At 43.1% G+C, this 21,702-nt stretch overlaps 1 protein-coding gene across 2 annotated transcripts in view; it reads right to left on the minus strand.

Annotated features, from left to right (window-relative positions):
- Nucleotides 1-647: 647 nt before the first annotated feature.
- The window catches only part of CELSR2 (cadherin EGF LAG seven-pass G-type receptor 2), a 325,195-nt gene continuing 304,140 nt past the window's right edge, over nt 648-21,702 (minus strand). Inside the window, exons 31-35 of one of the 2 annotated variants that reach the window (XM_078644214.1) lie at nt 12,819-12,892; nt 11,566-11,739; nt 11,234-11,470; nt 6,876-7,122; nt 648-2,157 (exon numbers count right to left, since the gene is read on the minus strand). In XM_078644214.1, coding sequence (XP_078500340.1) covers nt 2,136-2,157; nt 6,876-7,122; nt 11,234-11,470; nt 11,566-11,739; nt 12,819-12,892 — 754 coding nt within the window. In that variant the 3' untranslated portion in view covers nt 648-2,135. The other variant, XM_078644213.1, reaches the window with a different exon arrangement.

The raw sequence follows: 21,702 nt of genomic DNA on the forward strand, positions 1-21,702 counted from the left end.
TCTTTGTAAATCTCCCCCTTAGTGTTGTCTTATTTTCTTCATGCATTTGAAAAAAGGTCACAACAAGTATAAAAGGGACTTGATACTGCATTGCAATGGCTAATCCCAACAGTGGTTATAAAGATCTTTAGTGACATCTGAAACTTTCCAACCTTAAAGATGGTGAAGAGTTGCACGTACAACAGGGTCCTCTCCAGTGGACACCAACTAGCACAACTTGTGGTAGATAAATCTGCTCTCGTGTCCACAAAGGGTTGACAAAGACTGTGAAATGTTTTTCAGTTTCTTTTGTCCTTCTTTATACAATTACGAAATATTTCTTAAATGCAATGTGAGAAGGAAGAACATGTCTACAGTCTTGAAAAACATCAAGGAATGTTTACACTCTCAGGAAGCTGATGTGGAAGCTCTGGTCTCAACAAACCTGTAGGATAGAGATGTGAGATGACGCACCTACTGCAGGAATCTGCTTAACCCGCAAGTCATAAACTCACCTTCCATTCTTCTGATGTTGATGAAATGCTTAACTATCATTTCTTATAAAGTACTGTGACACTAGTGTGGTCTACGTGCTACTTTAAAAATAAAGTATTATGTGAAGCACTTTTCAGATCTGAACATAATTCAGTGCACTGCAGTATTCAAAATATGTTCATGAGTCAATTTTAATTTTTTTTTAAAAAGTTCACAAAACCAAAATGGACATTGCTTCCAACTATACAATATGAACACGGCTAAAAAAGATCTGTCAGCGTCTTTTTTTTTTGTTCTTTTGTCATTTCTTTAAATAAAAGTGCCTTCTGGCAAAATGGAATTGAAAAATTGCAGGTCAACAGTGGCTTGTCATCCTTCCTCCCCCTCCCAATTCCCTTGCACAACAAAACGTCGTGAATGTTGTAAAAATATATTTTTTTTTTAGAAACAGAAGCCAATTCCTGAAGTTAGGCAGGATGAAAATACTGAAGGTTCCACTCGTGTAACTTTGAAAAACAGAATAAGGGGCCGGAGTTTCTACAACACTGTGTCATGATGGAACAATCGCCTCCGCAGCCTCAGTGTTTCTTACAGTCCAACGTTTCTTGATGCCATCAAGGAGCACTTAAATGATGTTGCCTCAAATATCCATTACTTTAGCAGGACCTGGCAAAACAGACCAGGAACCCCACGTGATACTGAAGTCCAGTGTTGTCGTTGATCCAGCCACTCATTTCCTGATGTCTGGTTCCAAATATGACTGCGAGCACCCAGAAAAAGACGCCATTTTGTTAGCCACCAGTCATAGTCGGCAACCTGGATCCCCCCAAGATATTTTTTGATCCTTTTGAAATCGAGGTCTGTTACATTTTCTTTCAAAGTCTTATGTCTATATCATAGCATGGATTTTAACAACACATACCTGAAGGTACCAGTGCAATCAGAATTACGGGGCCTAATTTGTTTTTTCTTTTGTTCAGCATTGCAAGCAGGCTGTGCTGAATTCGATGCTGTAGAGAGCTTGCCCTACCAGATTTGGGAACTCTTATTTAGCGACAGAAGTATTCCGCTATTGCAGAAAATTCTATCCAAACCAACAACAAGATATCAGAAACAATTTTAGATGTTGTCCATTAGACTTGTGGGGAATGAAGAAAACACCATTAAATGTTCCAAATAGGCGAAAGGAGACCGCAGTGTTGTCACCCCTTCTCGCCCCAAAAAGGTAAAACACAATAGTTTTTTAAATGTTTTCCCTTTCACTTCTTTCCCAGGAAAACACTACAGCAGTTTAGACAAAGTTTCGGCTTACTCCTGAAGTTATCCCCAAGCACTTTTCAAGTCTGTGGTATAAGTGCGATGTGTAGATTCACAGCCCTTCCAGGTTAGGGATCTCGAGAGAGCATCCATAGCAGCAGTGCCAGTCTCTTCTCCTGGCCCCATAGTGGTCTAAAGAGCATCAGGATAGTAGCCTTTGGCACTCAAGTTATTTGGAAGCTTGATATGAGGTTCAGAACGAATCCCACCTCTGTACAAAGCAAGGATTCACAATCCGCAACTGCAGTGCAGGTATCGGTGCAGTCTTCTCCAGTGTTTGGAAGGCTACTGCAGACCATGTCCTTGCAAGTCCATAGAGTATCCGGATGAACGAGATCAGGTGCTCAGATGGATGTTTCGTCGCTCCTATGCAAAGGGTTAACAAAAACAAGAAACACAAGGGGAAAAAATGAAGCATGCGTGGCCATGGACATGCAGCGTGGGCGGGGGAGGGGATAGTTGAGAGAAGTCATGCACAAATTGCAAGGACTTGGGAGGTATGCATGTCTGGCACAGACCAAGGCAATATGGGTATAAAACAAAATTGAGCTCACATGTCAATGGCGGAAATTAAAAAACAGAAATCTGAGTGGTGGATGGAGACAGAAAATAAACAAGGAGAGATTGAGAGAGAAGTAGGTTAGCAAAGTCAAAACCATTGGTTTGTTCAGTGAAGGAGAGCTGAACCAAAACGTGGGTCTCCTGAGTCTATATCCCTTAGTACTACATAATATTTATTAGTAAATGTTCAATCTGTTGCACCCCGCCCACCTTCTACTTGCCTCCTGAAACACTCATAAACCTGGCTATAACTGTTTCTGCAAAGCAGAGACACACGTTTGTGCTGCAAGTTCTTTCAACATAGACTCTGGACAGAAAGCCTCTTTAGAAATCACAATGTTCTCTGGGGGTCAACACGTTTAAAAAGAAAGCAGAAGGCTCAAAGGTTGCTTAATTTGCCCTAACAGCATCCTTTTCTTTTTCTCTGTTCATAACGGTTTGGACGCATAGTTTAATATGCTATTTATTACCATTGTTGAGTGTGGAGAGGGTTCTTGATCCATGAGAAGAGAAGCCTAGAGTGGGTCATGATGCCCCCTTTGCAGCCCTCAGGGGATGTACCTATTCAAGGAAGAACAAATCACAGTAGTGCTGCAGGTTGCTCCACCTAAATAACACCACCATCTACAAGGCTGTTGATTGGCTCAGGAAGAGAAGTACCAGAATATTGTTTTTCCTTTTACAGTATCTCTTAAGACACATTCAGCTGCTACTGCTCGCATTGGGTCTCATTGGTTTGGTAAATGACGTAATTTTGGTATGCTGTTTTTTTCCCCATGAAGTGTTAATCTTAGCCAATCTGTAGTAAGAGAAGTGCATTAGAAGGGCCCATAGGGCTATTAAAGCCTTGATTGCCTACAAGAAAAAATGGCAGAAAGTAAGATCCTATTTATATGTTGGAGAAGAGGGAACTCAATCGCACTGACGACTGAGTTCTCTACCCGCCAACATAATAGCCAGGCCACCCGTATTAGAGGCAGATGCACCATGGTTTGGGACAGCAGAGCCTATTCCCTCTCCACCGTGGTCATACCCCTCCATTGGCCTGATGGAGTAACTGTATGTCCAATTGGCAATACAAAACCACTAGGCAACATGTAGGTCACTCAAAAGTTGTAGCAGACCTCAATTTGAACAATGGTAACAGTAAACTCAATGTACCAAGCAGTTATAAAAAAAAAAAAAATTTCCATGGACAGCCTCTGGGGCATCTGTCGGTCTGGAAAATAATGACCGTGTGTCGTGGCGAAAATATTAGTCTTGTAGAAACATTTTAAAGCTGCTTGAAACAGTCTCTTTTAAAAGAATCGATGTGTGGCTAGAATTCAAATGCCAGACGAGGTTCGTGCCTCTGTCAGTAAGGTAGGGAAGAAGCACTGGCACAGGGCACCTGGTTGGCAGGGGCCCTGTGCACTACAATTGAACCCACATCAAAACCAGGCAAAAGTGAGAGCTAAACATGCAAAAGAGGCACTTTCTCACATCTTCATTCACACCTGCCCTCTTCTATTTCACCTTAATCTAGTATAGATCCTTTCTGTGACACTCTTCTCATTTCCCTACTCTTACTACCCCCCTCTCACCTACCTTCTCTCTTACTTCCACCTATTACCACAATCTCCCTAGTCGAAGGTACATTTTCTGTCACCCACTCTAGCAATGGCGCCACACTTGTTCCTTGTACTGGTATTATGATACAAGCAGCTGGTGGCAGCCTAGGCATCTGCCTCCTACTGTTTTCCCCCAAAATTGTCTTTGCTCTTATGTCTCTCAAACTGTCCTCTCTTCTCATATTACTCTCTCAAACATTTTATTTTATCATTCATCCTTTGTTCTCTTCTTAAAAGCATGATACTCGCACTTTTTTATCTCATCCCTCCACTTGCCTTTCTCTATATCATATACGGTCCACTCTCTTATTTTATATTTGCACACCATTTATGGCCATACTCTAAACCCTATAACCTTCTCAAATCCATCATGCTCTCTACAAAAACACTACTCTTCCTGACAGTAAAATAACTATCTTATGTTATACATTCCTTTGTCACATCATCCTTTCACAGATTCTAGTCTTCCCTTCTTTACATCTCTTTCGCTCCAAGATCCTCTTTTCTGTTCCACTCACTCTTCTTACTAGCCCTTTCTCACTCACATATGCTCTTACACACTGACTATAAAATGGTTCTCTCAAAAGCACATTGACAATGCCATCTTAATCACCAAAGTCACCTCAATTAGAATCTCAGGCTTGGCTCTGGAATGGTTAACATCTTGTTCAGTAAATCGTCTTCAAATTGTGTCCCTATCAATTAGAAGTTCAAACCCAGAAGCTCTCAATTATGCTGTGCCTCAAGGTTCTATACTATCTCCCCTTTTGTTTATAATATATCTATCTTCTAAACCAACTTTAACACAAATCAGGGTGAGATTTTATATGTATGCAGTTGTCACCCTCTTGCTACTCCTCGCTCTATCCCATAGCTCATATCCTGTAGGTTGCTGGATGTTACAAGACCATGTTACATTGAAGCAATCAACAACCAAATTAATAACGGTCTCCAACTGTGGATTTAATGTCAATCTGTGTCCGGCCCACAGTAATGGGTTTGTGTGCTCCCTCTCCTCTCTAGTGCAGAATCTGCCCTCGTGTCACTAACGTTTGAAGTGCCTGTTTTCTAGCTAACAACAATTCGGAATATCCTCCCATTTATTAACAACAGATTGCACATCCCTATCATGACTGCGTTCATACAATCCTGTCTCGATTTTGGTAAATTCACTCTTCTATTTGCTCCAGCAAAATCCATCAACCAACTTCAACTAATTCAAAACATTGTGGCATGCTTTATTTGAAAGGTGGTTAGATTCCAGATCCCATCACATTTGAACTTTCCTAAAACAATTACATTGACTTCCAGTTTGTTAAAGCATTGTTTTCAAAGCTATGGTCATAGGCCACAGAGCTCTTTATCAGTATTTCTAAGAGTTTATTGCTGCTGCATTTAGCTCACACAGTGTTTACCATAACCGAAGGTCTAATGATCAACCTCCTCTTACTTACCCGAGAACAGGAACAGTTACTTTTTGTAATCACGCTTTTTCATTGGCCACCGCCAGGAAGTGGGACTCATTAGCTTTAACTAGTCAATCTAAATTATCATTCACATGCTTCGGAAAGTTATTGAAATCCTCTTTACCCTCAAGTTAGTTTCTTAAACTGCTGTAGCTATGGGCTAGGTTATCATAGATCCAAGAAAAGTTGGTGCATATGCTGTTCACAAGTGACTAATAAAATAATACATTACCTTCCATCTTTCAAATCCTTATTTCCCTCACAAACTCCTCTTTTCAAACACTTAATGTCACCGACATTGTATCTTGTTTAGCTCATATCCCTCACTTCTTCAACTCCTGTTTCTAGCGTTTCAAATCCTGTTTCTGGCTTGATTGTCTCCGAACAGCGCTCTGTTGATCCCTAGATAAGTTTGCCCTTTATAAATAACAATACATAGATTGACACGCTCAAGTATGGCTATGTTATTATGCTGCTTGCCACCAGCGCAAATGTTGAATGAATATTTATTTTAATTATGCTGGGGAATACAAAGGTATGTTTTAGAATTAGGCAATATCATCGTAGAGGCCCTGCTGATAAGCTCTGAACAACAATTCCTCTGCAGGATTGTAGACTTAAATCAACACATTGATGATTTTTGAGGGAACATGGACATTTAGTTCTGAAAATATAGCAAAGTAAAGATTTGGAGCCATTTACAAATTTCTGGAGTTTGTGTTGATTGTTTGATTTTCCACAAGTTGAAAAGTAACTGTAACCACGTAGTTGATTGTTATTTGAAGCAGCCCGGCCACAGGATAAATAACTATGCTCTAGACAGGCAACAGGTGCCTATCTCCTTTAAAATGTTTTGAATATGTGCACGTGGCACAGTGTCCTTCCTATCCTCCAATGGTAATTAGTAGCATATTTCACTCTGTGAATCTGCATGTATAGTTTATGTCATTCTGGATTTCCTACTGCATTGGCCACGCAGGTATTTAACCACAGCATATGCTCGTGTGTGTATAAATATATATCCACACCTGTCCCCATGCTGCTTTATTCATATACAGAGAACCTGTGAACAAGGACAACATTGGTATAGACAGTAGTGAACTGCATGTGATTACTCCTGCATCCAAATGCAGTCAGGTGTTTGAAGCTGGTGAAAACACAATCTTAAAAACCTCAACCTTTATCATCTTCTTAAAAGCCTGTAATTTCCTTTTCTAAAACCAAAGTTGAATTCCAAAGCAATCTCCCAACTAGTGAAGTCCTGGTTCTTTTGGTGCTCTTAATCTGAACTAACAGGGTGAAATGTTTAATGCTTCCCTAAGCCCCTTTAGAACAGCGGACCAAGAGTACAGATAGTGTTATTGCTATCAAGAAAGGAGAACAGTAGAGGGTTTTGAGGTAAAGGAGAGATCCAGTCAGTAGCAAGTTACTGTAATGAGATACTTACTCTGAGCCTGAAGAGTCCTCATCCATAGTGCCCGCTTTAATGCTCATGGCAATGGGCGTCATGCCATTGAGCTGCTCCTGCAGGCTCTGTTTGGGCCTTGGAAGGCCTGCATTGCGACTGCCATCGCTGCCAGAGGAAGCCCGGGACGACACCAACCCAGGATTCTGGTTGGACAGCTCATTGTGTATCCGGTTGATACTGTTTTTCTCAGAGATGGTGGGCAGGGCCTTCTTCTTCTTCAGAATTCCTGTAAAGAGAGAGGGTTGCAAAATGGTCAATCACAGACATTGAGACAGAAAGGTGGACAATGTGGTCTGCAAACAAAGCATTATAACATTGCATTATTCTAAATTCAATGATGTCTGGTATGATAATTTCTGTATCATACAATTTTTGTTCAGCACTACAGGCTCCCCTGCGAAGCCAATAATCAGATTTTTATCAACATACAGCTCAATCACCCTTGTTAGATACATCCTTGCAGCGCAGTTTGTCGTTTCCTCCCTTGTTTCTTCCTCTGCCTTCATTGAACATCCATGTCCCACTGCCAAAAAGCTAATCTCCAAAAACTGAGCAGCTTCCCAGAATGAGAGGAGGATGGAAAACTACGGCACACTTGTGTGTGTAGGAAGCTGGCTCTATATATAGTATACCAAAAAGAGGTGTACTGTGCAGAGTCCAGGTATCCCTTATAAGTGGACAGGGGCAATGCTCTAGCAATCCCCTAGCAATCCCAAGGTCCTCTCTTGAGGGTAGTGTGGTCGAGCAGCCTTAGGCATATCAGAGCGGAGCGTTAGACATTTGTTACATTCACACAGTCAATAAATGATACACACAACTCGATAAGGAGATCCACACCAATTTACAAAAATAACACGTATCATAGTTCATATAACTTTAGGCACCATGATCATCAAAATAAGGCATGCATGTTTCAAGTTATGAATTTTACAGTTTTAAAATATGGACAGTGCAATGTTTGAAGCTTATCCTATGGAGGAAAGACATACACTGCATACACCTACTTCAGAGCGACTAATGGGACCAATTTCCTGGAATTAAGGTAAGTAGGGGGCAAGGTCTAAGGCAGCACCAACAGGTCACCTTGGGCAGCCGGATCTAGAGGTGCTTGTCAGCGTCTGGTGCCTCGTGTCAGTCAATGGGGTTTGGTCCGGTCGAAAAGAGGCTGCAGACTGAGAGACCTGTCAGGTTGAACCAACAAGGAGGCTCAGGTCTCATGATGCTCAGCGACTTGGAGACACTTTTGGTCCTCTTCTCCTCAGGCTGGGGTGGCTGGGTGCAGAGGTGTTTTAAGGCATCAGGTTTTTGTCACTGGAGACACTCGTGGTATAGGGGGCCTGCACAAAGAAGCTGCAGGCGTCGTCGGTGAGTTCACTCTGGACAAACCAAAGGTGGGCTTTCTCTCTCGAGGGTCGGGTGACCAAGGTGGCACTGTTGTCCAACTTCAACTCGGGTTAGTGGGCATCTGTGCAGTGGTGCTTTCCGGTGTCCAGTTTTGGGGGTCCGGAGTCCTCTTGGGGTACCTGCAGGATACAGGGGAGCAGCTCCACTACGCCACGTGAGTTCCTGGATCTTTCGTGAAGTGTTGACAGTCCTCCCAGGCTTTTGGAGATACAGCAGCTGCATGACAAGTCATCTTTTTTGGTTCAATTGTCAAGGACAGCAGGCCGGCCGGCAGGGGATGGCGCCAAGTCAGTTGCTGCTCCTCTGTGATTGCTTTTGGGGCTCTTCACGGTCCTTTTTCTTTCAGGTCGCAAGGATCTGATTTCCTGGTGCCAGAGGCTCCCCTAAATACTAGATTATGGGAGTGAAGGGTAGTAGCCAATGGGCTACTTACCTCTAGTGTTACTACGCCCCTATATGACCACTTCTTGTGGGATGTGGGCATGACCCTGTCCCAGAGTTCCTAATTCTGCCATCACCACGATGGCAAGCTTTACATTTTCGCATCCACATCAGGTAGCCCACCTTAGGAGTGGCACTAGCCTGCAGGTGGACACACCTCTCTGACTACTAATTTTCTCGTCTGCCCAGGTGCCAAATGTGCCCTGGTCAGGGGGAGTTCGGCATCCCTTCACTTCTGAGGGAAGCTAGTTTTGTATCCAAAGGCGGTGGGCTCTTTGAAGTTCCCTGCCAAAGAATGCTAAATTACAGGTTATCCTGTTGGAGCGGGTGTAAACACCTCCTGCCAGAGCAAGCAGTGTTCCTGACCTACCAAGGGCGTGGCTCTCACCCCTGGGGGTCAGAAACAAATCTGTGGCGGCAGGCTGGTCAGAACAAGTCAGCCAGCGCACTAGTAGTTGGTAGGTTTTTAGGGGGCACCTCTGGGTGCTTCTATTAATAAATCCCTCACTGGAATCTGTGTGGGTTTGTCAATACAAGATTTCTGACACCAAAAATCTTTCATTTAATTGAAGTCATCATGTAGCTGGGGAACTCATTTTTGACCAGTGTCCAGCACATAAATGGCTTCCCTGTTCACTTGTACTGGCAGTAATTGAGCTAGTCAGCACAGAGGCATATAAGTGCTATATAAATGCAATTACAATTACATGTAGTATAGTGCACCCTGCCTTAGGGATTTAAGGTCTGCTGTAGGAGTGACTTACCTATACTGCATGCTGTGTCTGCAGTCATGGCACACAGGGCTGTCTGCACCAAGAAGCGTAGTCTGCATGGGTTTGGTGGCGGATCCCTTAGGGTGGCACAATGCATGCGGCAGCCCTTAGGAACCCTCTTTATTACCTCATGCCCTAGCACCAGGGGTATCATTTACAATGGACTTACAGGGAGTGCTAGAGGTTTTGCCAATTGGGGAAACAGTTGTACAGTTTAGTGAATGAGATCTGGCACTAGGGACCTGGTTAGCAGAAACCTAGTGCACTTTCTGTCACATTTGCATTGGATACCAGGCAAAAAATGGGGGTGACCATTTAAAAAAGGGGCACTTTACTACAGTGTGTAGTTCCAGTTAATCTGGTCAGACCCTGGTCCACACCCACCTCCAAAATTGAACGCCTCTCAAAGGATAGGTAACTATGTCATTCATTCATCAAATTACCATCTAGAGGTCAACTAACACAAGATCTATTATTGGCTCAAAGATGGATTACGGCAGTGCCTTGCAGGTTGAGGCTTGTACAATATTATCAAGTTGCAGGATTTTATAAACCTCTGCATAATGAGCAGTCAGCAATCTATGTGAGCCTGCCCACATCTCTTCCGCTTACCAAAAAATGCACTGCCTTCCAGTGACCTCTCAAATTAGATTTAAGACACTAATTTTAACACACTAAGTGTTGTTGGGCAATGTCCAAGCATAAAGGGAGCAAAGCGTGACTCCATACTCCCACAAGATAAACCTGAGACCAATGGTTAAAGCATTTGTTGGTGCCACATGACGGAAAAAATGAAATGGTAGGGGGCAGAGGTTTACGACTGCTATAGAAAAGCCCCTAAGCCCCCCTTGTTGGGTATCTTATCCTGCCTCATCATATCACTTAAATGTGGGTTCAAGATCTTTTATAAATATCTGATTGATTGTGATGTGTTGATGTGGTTTGTTTGTCTACTGTGGGCTGTAAAATGTTCTTTTAAAGGCAAGGGCTGGACACACTACTCACTTCTAAAAATGCCAAGCAGCACCACTTCATACCAGCCATCTTAGCCCTTAATCTACGGACTGCCACTGCAGCACTTCTTTTAGCTACAGCAGGGCTGTTCTTCCACATGAAAGTCTAATCAAACAGTAGAGTCAACCTGAAGTCTTCATACAGGTATTTTTCTCAATGACAGAATTTCATTATGCCTTCCTATCCTCTCTGGGATGCTAGCTAGAATTGTAAATCAATCCAAAAGGATGCATAGATATTGCAGGCTAAGATTTAGCAGAGAAAGTCACCTTACAGAGATACTATTGGTTCAGGACAGCAAGATATGCATCAACATGCAAAAGTAGTTATAAAGCAAAGGCCAATGTCATTTGTACACAATGTTACTCAAGTTATACTAATATTTCAAGTCTTTGAAATTAAGGTCACATAGAACTTACAAGTTTAGATCATAGCAGAGATATTCATCCGGTCAAAGAGATCAACACCCTCACATCTAACAAGAGACCTATTTCTCAATTTATGTAATCCTTACAGGCTGATACCTAGATTGTTTTTAAATTACATGGACCGAGGCACATAGTACACTGTATATTGTTCAGAAGTAGATACGCTGGTCCCCTCAGTGTTCCAAATTCAGATGCCAAAATGCAGTAAGACCTCTGGATGGATTGCCCACACACAGAATCACACATCAGGACTTGCATTCTATCGACGTGCACTTACCTTTCTGGGGATGATTCATGACACTGGCCTGTGTCACCAGCGTACAGTCTTTGTGGATGATATCCCCATTCTCTTTGGGCTTCTCCTCCAAAAAGGCAACCTTCTCTGGTGGCAACTCTTCCTTGGTTACGGTTTCCACCTTCAGTTTCTCAGAGCCAGTCTGCCCTTCACTCTCACTCGCTGTGGTCACAAACTCGCCTGGCCAGTAGGGTTTAGGCTGTCCTGTAAGGTTATCCACTGGAAAAAGGAAAGAAGAGAGATTACGTAAGAAATTAGGTCTTTGAGGTACTTAAGATATGTTTTGGTTTTCTGATTCACACATCACTTGTCACCTTTTGGTGTACTGTTTAATGGTTGCTTCTCGTTGTTGGAGCATAGCAGATTTTCCCAACATGGCTCTCCTGCAAACTCTTCATCTTCATCACTGTCAGAGGAGTGTGTTGAGGCGTAGGAGCCACTCTGATCATCCTCCATTGAGAGATCGCTATCAGAATCAGAGTCAGGCCCTGCAGACCAACAAAAGTCAAAATTATTGCAGAAAACCTGGTGTAAGAACAGCACGAACAGTCAAAATGTATTTAGATTTGTCACTAATCACGTGGTTGCTGAACGGGTTTCTCTGTCACAAACGTGATGGCTATCCCCTCCACCTTATTACAAGTGCATTATATCCTAATGCACTTGTAATAAGGCAGACAGGATATCCGTCACCTTTATGATGGTGTTTCCCATCTGCCAAGCGCTAAATCAGGCCCCAAGTGATTAAAGAGTAAAGCAAAAAGTGGATGTGCATTTGTACTTTGTTTGGTGGAAGTTTATGGCTAACTTGCAGCAGTACGTGATCCAGCTACACAACCCTCTATGAACTTCTAATACTTCAGGACCATGACACAGTACTCCTAACGATGAACACAGACCTGTCCCTGTATACTCCTATAAAGCAGCCCCTAAACAACAGACGGGCATAATTCTCACTTATAAACACATGTAAATCAATCCCCGTATGGAAAATAAAAACAGAAATCCACTTCATTCCCAACCACATTGTCTTGCCCGTAAACAACCTTCAGGTGGGATCTCAAGTCTTGCGGATTTGGATCCAGCTGAGGCTTCTCACAGTGACAAGCATCATTCACATTTCTCAACAACTAATATGCGTTTTATGCTAAGGGTCTTTCCTAAAGATATCTAACCCTGAAAGAGAGTGCTTCATAACTACATTTATGAATAAGTCACATACATTAAGAAAAACTGGATTTTTGTGCTAAGCTTTGTTTTTTTTCCCCATAGGTGAGACATTGTTTCCCCTTGCCCATCTCAGACACCTCACATGAATTACAGCCAAAAGTCTCCATGTGAGGAGACACTGAGGTCTATAATGAACAGTCTACATCCATCTCTTGATTACTTTTCATAATTATCAGTATTGTGACATCTGTCCCTTGAAAAAACACAGGGATCCACCTGTCACAGAAAGGCATATAGCCCAGCTGGTTCCTGTAGCTGTCCTTCGCACTTTTTAAGTGGGAGGTGTTGCTCTAAGAAGTTTAATATTGAGGAAGAGGGGGGAAGAAAGTGTTCTTACCACCATGCTGGCCTTTGGTCTCCAGAAAGAGGGTGTTGGGGTCTATCTGACCATTATTAAGACCGGATTCCTCTCTGGGAAAACAGATATGATGTTTGTTAGTATTATAGGATCAATTGATCAAAGTATCAAACTCATTCACAGTACTATAAACATCACCAACATTGATTGTAAATACACACATTAGTTGCTTTTTTTCCGCCGTAAGCACATGAATCGTCTACCACATATGGCACCTGTTTAATATGCCAACCTTAGCATAAGATTTACCTTCAGCACATATGTGCCTGTTATCAATCTAAACGTACAATTAGAAAGTTGATACAACCATAGAACTTGGAAAGTGGCAAGAGGCTAGCAAGGGGACACTACTTGCACACTATTCTTGAGCTTTCCTAGTTTTACAAGCTAGACTGTTTAGTAAAACAGTTAAGAAATATATATTACAGCTTGCCTTACATTTTTGCAATATTTCATGTAAAGAAAGTTAAGTATGTTCTAATTTTGACTCCATTGTTTACCTTTTAGTGTTGATGTGTTACTACATGTTTACTGTTGAACATAGCAAATTGCCCAATTGGTCCACCTTTAAGATGGTTTCAAAAAGAGGCTTAAACAACATCCGTACAGCTCTTGTGGTGAAGACTTCATCATCCCTTATACCATCCCGACACCCTTCACCAAAGAAGCATTCACACTTCTTACCATATTGAACATAATAATAATTCCTATTTATAAAGCGCAAACATATTACCATTTAAGGTCTCAAGGCACTGGGGGCTGTCGGGAAGATTATGTGAGCTATTGTCCAGAGTCACACTATGTTGAGCTGACGATCGAACCGTGAGCCCCGTGCTCCGGAGTCAGCAGCTCTGGCCGCTTCTCCCTCCTACAATGGTTTATTGATGGACCCTTTCAAAACAGCACTGATCCTGCTATCACTAAATGAAAGCAAAAACCACACTGTCTGTGGCCTAGTACCTAACAACTCTGTATCTTTCTACAGTTCATCAAAAAGATTTAAAAAATGGTCATTACTCAATTACAAGACCAGATCAGCCTGAGCTTTCTTCAATACAACTATCAATCCATATTCAGACCATGCTTTAGCATTGAGACTGCTACCATTCAAGAAGTTGTGGCTGGTTTCCTTGTGTGTATGGACAACCCTTGGCTTTGTTGGTGACCTCTCAAACAGCCTATGACACTGTTGATGCTTGGATTCACAGAATCCACAATTCAATGGTTGTCATCCTACCTATCAGATCAACAGCAATTCATAACGATGGCCAGCTGTGGACCTCAGTAGAATCCAATAATCTGAAAAGTTCCACAAGGTTCCAGGTTCTGCAAGTAATCTTCAGTCTATGCTTGAACCTACTCAGAGTCCTTCTTGCCTAATGTGGAAACAAGATTCACCAGTATGCAGAAGATGTTAAAGTTGATCTGTAACCCTACACAATGGACATCAACTGCCTCACCATCATCCAAGCGTGGATGTCAAGTGCCCTATCTGAAGCTGAAATTTGACCTATAAGGAGTTCACCTCGATAGATACCAAACAAGCTCAGATATATCTAGTATATGCTTGGCTCTCCAACATGTAATAGTGCTAAAATAAATGACTTGGTCATCAATACGTTGCAAGAAAAAGTAACGCACTCGGAAAAAGAAGAATGCACATTTTATGGGGTGGACTTCTGACCAAGAACACTTTGTTCGAAGCCAATTATATTTTTGAGTTCATTTACAATAATTAAGTAACTGTTGTGTATTTCCACCCACAAAGAGGTGCTTAACAACGCAAGCGAAGCAAGGAGTTTTTCAGAGAATATGTTGGTGTCTGGTGCTGTGGGAGTTGACACAATCATATTAAGTTTCTTGCCAAGGCACAGAATTCCTCGCAGTGAGATTCACAAGTATGTTAATAATTTCCCCTGACATTAGTATTCTCTCCATTTTTACACCTTACCACACATTTACCCATATCCTAAAGCAATGGTTGTTCAATGCAGGCTCAACCATGGCATTTAACTACCACAGTGTTTTCCACTCCACTACAGCCATCATCCACACTCAATACCCATCAGTAGATGATATTCGCTCTTGCAGAGGCTATAGACAGCAGCTGTTGCAAGTCATTCGAAAGGAGCCCGCCGGCAATCCTTAATGGTTAGTTATGAATAAACAGTTGTTCGTCTCTATACAAAACAAGCATTTGCAATGCAATAGGTCTCGCATTAGGAAAGTTTGAGCTATTGGTATTGTAAATGACATTTTTTATTTATGTTTTGTTTTTGAAAATAGCAAAATTAATAGCTTTGTCATTTACAATGCCAATAGTTATAACTTTCGCAAATGTGACACCGATAGCATTTGTAATGCAATATGTGTTGTATTTACGTGACTTACATGTATTGATATTACAAATAACAATGGCTGTTAATTTTTCTAATTAATTAATACTTAAATAAAAGGTATTGTAATTTCTAATGGCAATAGCTTAAACTTTTGTAGGTGCAAAAGTTGAGGAACTCGGGATTGAATTTTCCCCAGATTAAAATGCTCTGTTTTAACAAGAAGGGATTCAATTATAGAGTAGTTTAAAAAAAAAAAAAACAAGCACTGGTTACTGTCCTAATGCTTAATTAAAACAAAATACTTACAATGAATGTTTGAACTAGAATTGGGTTCCTAGTAACTAATATAGTGTAAAGTTCCAGTGGCTCTGTGATGGAAAAATTGAACATTTCAAAACATTTGGGGTCAGTCACATTGATCATTACTACGCAAAATGTAAAGCCCATACTGAATAGACATTAAGAAGTCTGCCACAAGGTATTTTTCAGCAACTTATTAAATGCCTTGGAACAGTGACATTGGACAGTCCCTGGACAAAATTAAAAACACGTTATTTACGTGGGGCACCCAAGGCAACGTCTGAAGAAGCAGCTGAATACCGAGATGTAGAACTGGAGTAATGTCTTACTGAGGTGTGCCCCCATCTTCACAAGCCCAACCTCGGTCTCAGAATTTTTTTCTTTTAAACACACCTCACACTGTCACTGCTTATATCTCAACTCCCTTACGACACTATTACTTGTATTATTTAACATCTGTGCATAACTCAATAGGATCAAAACTCATTTGGGGGCTTTGTGAGTAACTCAGCATCGAAGACTCAGAACTACGAATTATTGTGCAAAACTAGAAAATCGTAACCAAGACAGCGCTTGAAGATTAGTCTGAGATTTTACAACGGAGCCATATCCAATCAAAATACCAGTAAAGAGAACAGATAAGTTGTCGAGCTTTGTTGAAGTAGTATACGATACCATACCATCTATTTTCTTCATATACAGCCTCCCACACCTCCGCCGTTAACAGGCACCCTGCTTTCAAACCCCACTCACACAAACAGGAGTCGTTGTCACCGATCGAAACCTCGAACACGGACCCTCAATACTGTGCGAATAGACCGAGCCCGCCCATATGCCACATCAATTGGTTTCGCTCTTGGAACAACTCTCTGATTGGTTGGTGGCCATGCTCATTATATGTGTTAATCGAGTGTTTCCGCTCAGTTTACACACCCAACAGGGAAATGCAGTTTTTGCTTTGAGCAAGCACTCGTGCCGGGCGGGGCGCAGGAACCTTACCAATAGTAAACAAGCAAAACAAGTGACGTCAGGCGGGCGTGTGCACTTCCGCGCAGGCGCAGAGTGTTCTTGGTCGCTTCTCCGGCACCCGCCCGCCCATCCATCGGGAGTTGGGCAGAAGGAGCCCACATGAAAACAGGACAAGAAAAGAGCCTGGTGGGGGGAGGTAAGGGGGGGGGGGAGCGTGTGTGTATGCAGTGTGTGTGTGTATGCGACGGCGGGGGTGGGTTCTCTGTATGCGTGCGTGTGTGTATGTGCGCTCGTGTGTGTGTCTCTGGTGAGGTAAGGGGGGAGCGTGTGTGTATGCAGTGTGTGTATGCAGTGTGTGTGCGCGCATGTGTGTGTATGCGACGGCTGGGGTGGGTTCTCTGTATGTATGGGTGCGTGCATGGGTGCTCGTGTGTGTGTGTGTGTGTCTCTGGGTATGCGCATGCGTGTTGGTGCTTCCGAGGCAGGAGAGGGGCATGGCGCCGTGCGCGCCCACGAGGTGCTATCTGCGCTCGTGCACCCTCTCTTGTCCACATTCCCAGAAACGGGTGACAATAGATGTCTTCGCAGACTAAGCAATGCGAAGCATTGCTTACGTCTAGCTCGACCTAAAAATGGAAAATGATGCTTTACCCTGATAGCATCTGATCATTGTCTGTAGTGCTAGAGAATCACATGCGTAGCATACTCCTGCCATCTAGTGTTGAGCTCTGATGTTTGCAATTTGTTCTTCTATGAAGAAGTGTTTCGGTGCTTGAAATAAGTTGCGCTCCTCTAAGTGTACAATTCGCATGGGCACCAACTCCATGTTAGATTGTTTATGCACAGCGGGAGAGAGTATGTATGCAGTGTCAAGGTATGCATGGGGCATGAAGCGAATGAAATACAGTAAGCAACAAATCTGCATAAAAAAGGCTTCTGGGAAGGGAGGGTGGTTTGCATGTGAATCTACAGCACTACAAACAGATGGTTACAAGGTAAGTAACATTTACCGTTCCTATAGTATGTGGCTGTAGATACACATGCTTAGAACAGACTGTAAAACAGTGTCCCCAGAAGCAGTGGTTGGCATAAGGATGATGCAGATATCTGGAACAAGGTTTTTAACACCATCTGCCCACCATGGCATGTTGACAGGCTAAGATGTCCATGCAGTAGCTCTTGGTAAAAGTGTGTGGTGTTGACTTAGGATTCGTTCTTAGAATGACACCATCCTTGTCGACCTGACTGAAGAGATCTTGTAGGGTGAGCACCATTTATTCGCTAATGCGTCTGAGTTAGGTTATGGCCACCAAGGCTACCTTCCAAGAGAAGAACTGAAGGAGGCATGAGTGCAAAGGTTCAAAGGGTGATGCCATAAGCCTTGTGAGTAATATACTGAGATAACATAAAATAACATAAAATGTGTAATTGTAAAGCGCACATTCACCCGTGGGCATCTTGGCATTGAATAGCAGATGTTTATTGTTACCCAATTCAATGGTACTCACTTAATCGACCTCCGGAGGATGAAGGGCTGAGTGAACCGGGATTTTAACCTGTGACCATGAGGTCAAACATTGGGCCCTACAGTGGACGCATTAGTCCACTACGCCACCAGACCAGACTGCAGTTAAGTGTAAAATTATGGAGTGGTATGTAAGACCTGCTTGCCACAAATTCAAGAGTTGCCAAAGATGTCCTGGATGTTAGGCTTCAGAGGGTGCAGGTTTTTGGAAATCTAGTGGTGAACAAGCCTCTGCCGAGCCACAGAATAAACGACTTGTGCAGTGGGCCAGCAAACTTCATTTAAAATGGACATACATTTGTGGGGAAGATTGAAGTACCCGGATTCTACGACCTCATGTGCGAAACTGCGAAGTTGAGCAGTTCAGATGCCTGTCTCAACGCTGTCTCTGTATGAGAAGAACCCGGCTGAGCAAGAGCATCTTTGTGAGGGATCATGACCATTTACAGGACTGATTTATAAAATGTATAAAAGTGCTAAACAGCTACCTCAGAACGAAGTGTCCAGGAGCTAGAATGGAAATAAAAGCAAAGAAGAGCTTAAATGGAAGCATTCGGGAAATACTATGAGCCACAAAACAAAGTCAGAACCGTGACTTAGGTGTTATTAGTGAACAAAAAGGACTTACGATCTTTTCTAAACTACCCAAGGTTCTGTTGGGAGCAGATGGCCAAAGGAAGTAAGGTCCAAGTTTTGGCCGTCATTGCCGATAGAGACCTGCATCCAATTGTAGCCTTCTTACACTTAGGGCTGATAAACAGCTATGGCTGGCGGGATCTCAAGTTGCATGTTGGTTAATACCAGGCAAATAAGGAGGCCACCTAGGAGTGCTGATATTGCTTATGAAGTATTTTATGACATAAGCAGAGCGCTTTGAAATGCCATGTTTTCTAGACGGGGGGCCAGTAAAGTCTCACAAACTCCCTGGAGATGGGTGTAGATTTCTCTGAGCCCAGCACCCATCTGGCTCTTAAATGTTGAAGAAATGGTAAACTATGCTAAATGTAACCTAGGTAGTCCCACAAAGAGCGAATTACAGTAATCAATAGAATCAAAGCTTGCCCCAGGTGCGGGCTCGAAAAGGGAGGTGCAAAAACGAGGATCTTTCTGACAATTTTTAAAGCCTAAAACCTGTGTACATGTAATTCTAATGTGCTCTCTATGGGACGTATAAGTATCTATACAAGACTGTGGAATAACAGGGTTGTCTGACCCATGTAGGTTTTACTACAATGAGTATCAGTGATGGTCTGCCTCAACTTCCTACAACAAAGGGAAGCAGCTGGAGAGTTTGAAAAGCACAGACAAAGATCCCTGACCCATTCACCATAGTGCATTGCCCATGGATTTTGGGTACCTCAAGGCAACGTTTGGACATTTTGCATTGTCTGGAGTTCCAAAGAAGTTTATCTGTTGGCAGCACATGCATAGGACTTGTAGGTGGAGTTTAACACTCCAGAACTTTCCAAAGCATCCTGCTGAGCAGGTCTACAAAGTTGTTGTCCACCGTTGGAAGATATTCTGCCATAAGGTGATAAATGTGAGGGAGTGCCTAATGCCAAATCCATTGCACTATCTGAGAGCTCTGGAAAGCGTGTGCTGCCCTGGTTCTGTAGCTAGTACATGGCAATCATGTTGTGTGTCTGGAAGAGTTTTACTTTGTCCCAAATTACTTGGAGGAAAGCTTTGAGGACGAGTTGAAAGGCTAGGTAGTGGCGACCCTGTTGTTGGGAGAGCCATATTCCATGCACAGTGATGTCATTGAGATAAGCACCATGTTAGAGGCATTATTGGTAATGCTTCGTTATGGGGTTCGCAAAAGGCATGCTTGGCAACAAGTTGTCCCACCACTGCAAAAAGCGGTGAGCCCTGTCCTGTGCCAATACTAGACCTTCCCAATGACCCTCTGCTTGGGACCATTGAACTGTGGGGGCACTCTTGCAGGATGGGACGTAAATGAAGCCTTGTGGGGTGTACAACGGCATTACACATTGCTATCGTTCCTAGAAGGTGCATCACAGTTCTGACCATGAGCTGACGACTGTGATGAAAAGAGGAAGCAGCTTCTGAATAGCTGCCAACCCCAGGCTGTGGAGCATGGCCAGTGCTATATATGGGTAGCCTAGACACTGCTGCCTTCCGCTGCTCTTGATCAGCCATTCACTAAACTAGGGAACAAAATAAATGCATGCGCCCCTTCACAAATGTGCAGAGACCACTGCCAGGCCCTAGTTCAACAACCTTGGAGCCATAGTGATTCTGAATTGGTAGTGTTGTCCACTCACCACAAAGCTAACGTGCTGTTGATAAGCAAGGTGGATGGGTGTGTGGAAATAGGTGGCCCTGAGAACGAGCACCATCATTTAATTGCCATGTTAGAGAAGGGGATGACATCCTGTAGAGTTGTCATGCAAAAATGCTCTGATAGGGAATGATGGTTGAGAGGCCTGAGATCAAGGTATAGGCCTGGGGAGACGTTCTTTTTGGGATGAGACGAAAGAGCAAATGCTGCTGATGTTGCGGAGGAACTCGCAATATAGCTCCCTTCTGTAGGAGGGCTTGCACTTCTTTCTGAAGGAAAGGCATCATTTGCTGAAAGCATATGTATGTGGTATATATATTTGGAGGGTTTGTGTGTAGTTCAAGGCAACAGCCGTGTTGGACCACTGTTAGAACCCACTGCTAGGACGTGTTTTTCTCCGAACGAGAGAGGAAATCATGTGTCCTCCCCAACAGATGACAAGTGATCGGAGCGGGGGAGGCAGGGCAACTCACTGTCTGGAGGTGAAAGCTCCTTTATAGGAGCTACCTTTGCACTTACCACTGTTGTTACCCCTTTAGGAGTCTTTGTCGAACAACTGTTGCTGTCGTTGATAGGACTGTGGCTGCTTGGGTGAGATTATGTTTGCTCCTTTCTTAGGTTGCTGTTTACATAATAAGGCCTTGTATGGTGTAGTTTGCAGCTCCCCCCCACAGAATTCACTGTCTCCATAGCTTTCTTTATTTTCTTCACCATCTTATCTGTGACCAGAAGAGATGCTCTCTGTCAAACAGGAATTTGAGGAGATGCTGCTGGACCTCCTGCTTGAACCCAGAGCTACGGAGCCAAGCATGGCATCGGAGAATGATGCTGGTAACGAGGTTTTTAGAGGCTGTGTCTATGGTATCTAATGCACAACAAATAACGGAGTTAAAGATAGTCTTGCCCTTGGACACAAATTTTTCACACCATCTATTATATGCCTCTAGGAGATGTTTGAGAAGTTCCTGCACATTCCAGGCCTCCTCCCTATCATATCTAGAGAAGAGTCCCACGGAATAGGCTATGAGCCAATATGTTGCTGCCCTGACTGCTACTCTCTTGCCCACTGCATTAATCTTTTCCCTCTACTTGTCGGTAGGAGGAGCATTAGCAGTGGCCTGGGCAGAGTTGCGCTTGAAGGTGGTGCGTACCACTATAGAGTTGGAATGAACATGGCCCTTAATGTAAGCCGGGTCGCTAGGGCAGTGTTTAAAAATTTTCATGACTCATGGCGTGACTACCCTCAGCTTTAAGTTATCAGGAGCAGACTTTAGCATGCCTTTTAACATTACCAAATGTGCATAGTGCCCTCGGAGAGCTCGTCCACAAAGAAATCATCCTTCTCTTGGGGGGCATGTATATCAACATTATACAAAATCTGTGGCCCTATGAATAACCTCATTATAAGCTACGTTGTCATCAGGAGGT

This window comes from Lissotriton helveticus, chromosome 5_1, assembly GCF_964261635.1.
Source record: "Lissotriton helveticus chromosome 5_1, aLisHel1.1, whole genome shotgun sequence".
In the NCBI taxonomy this organism is placed as follows: Eukaryota; Metazoa; Chordata; class Amphibia; order Caudata; family Salamandridae; genus Lissotriton; species Lissotriton helveticus.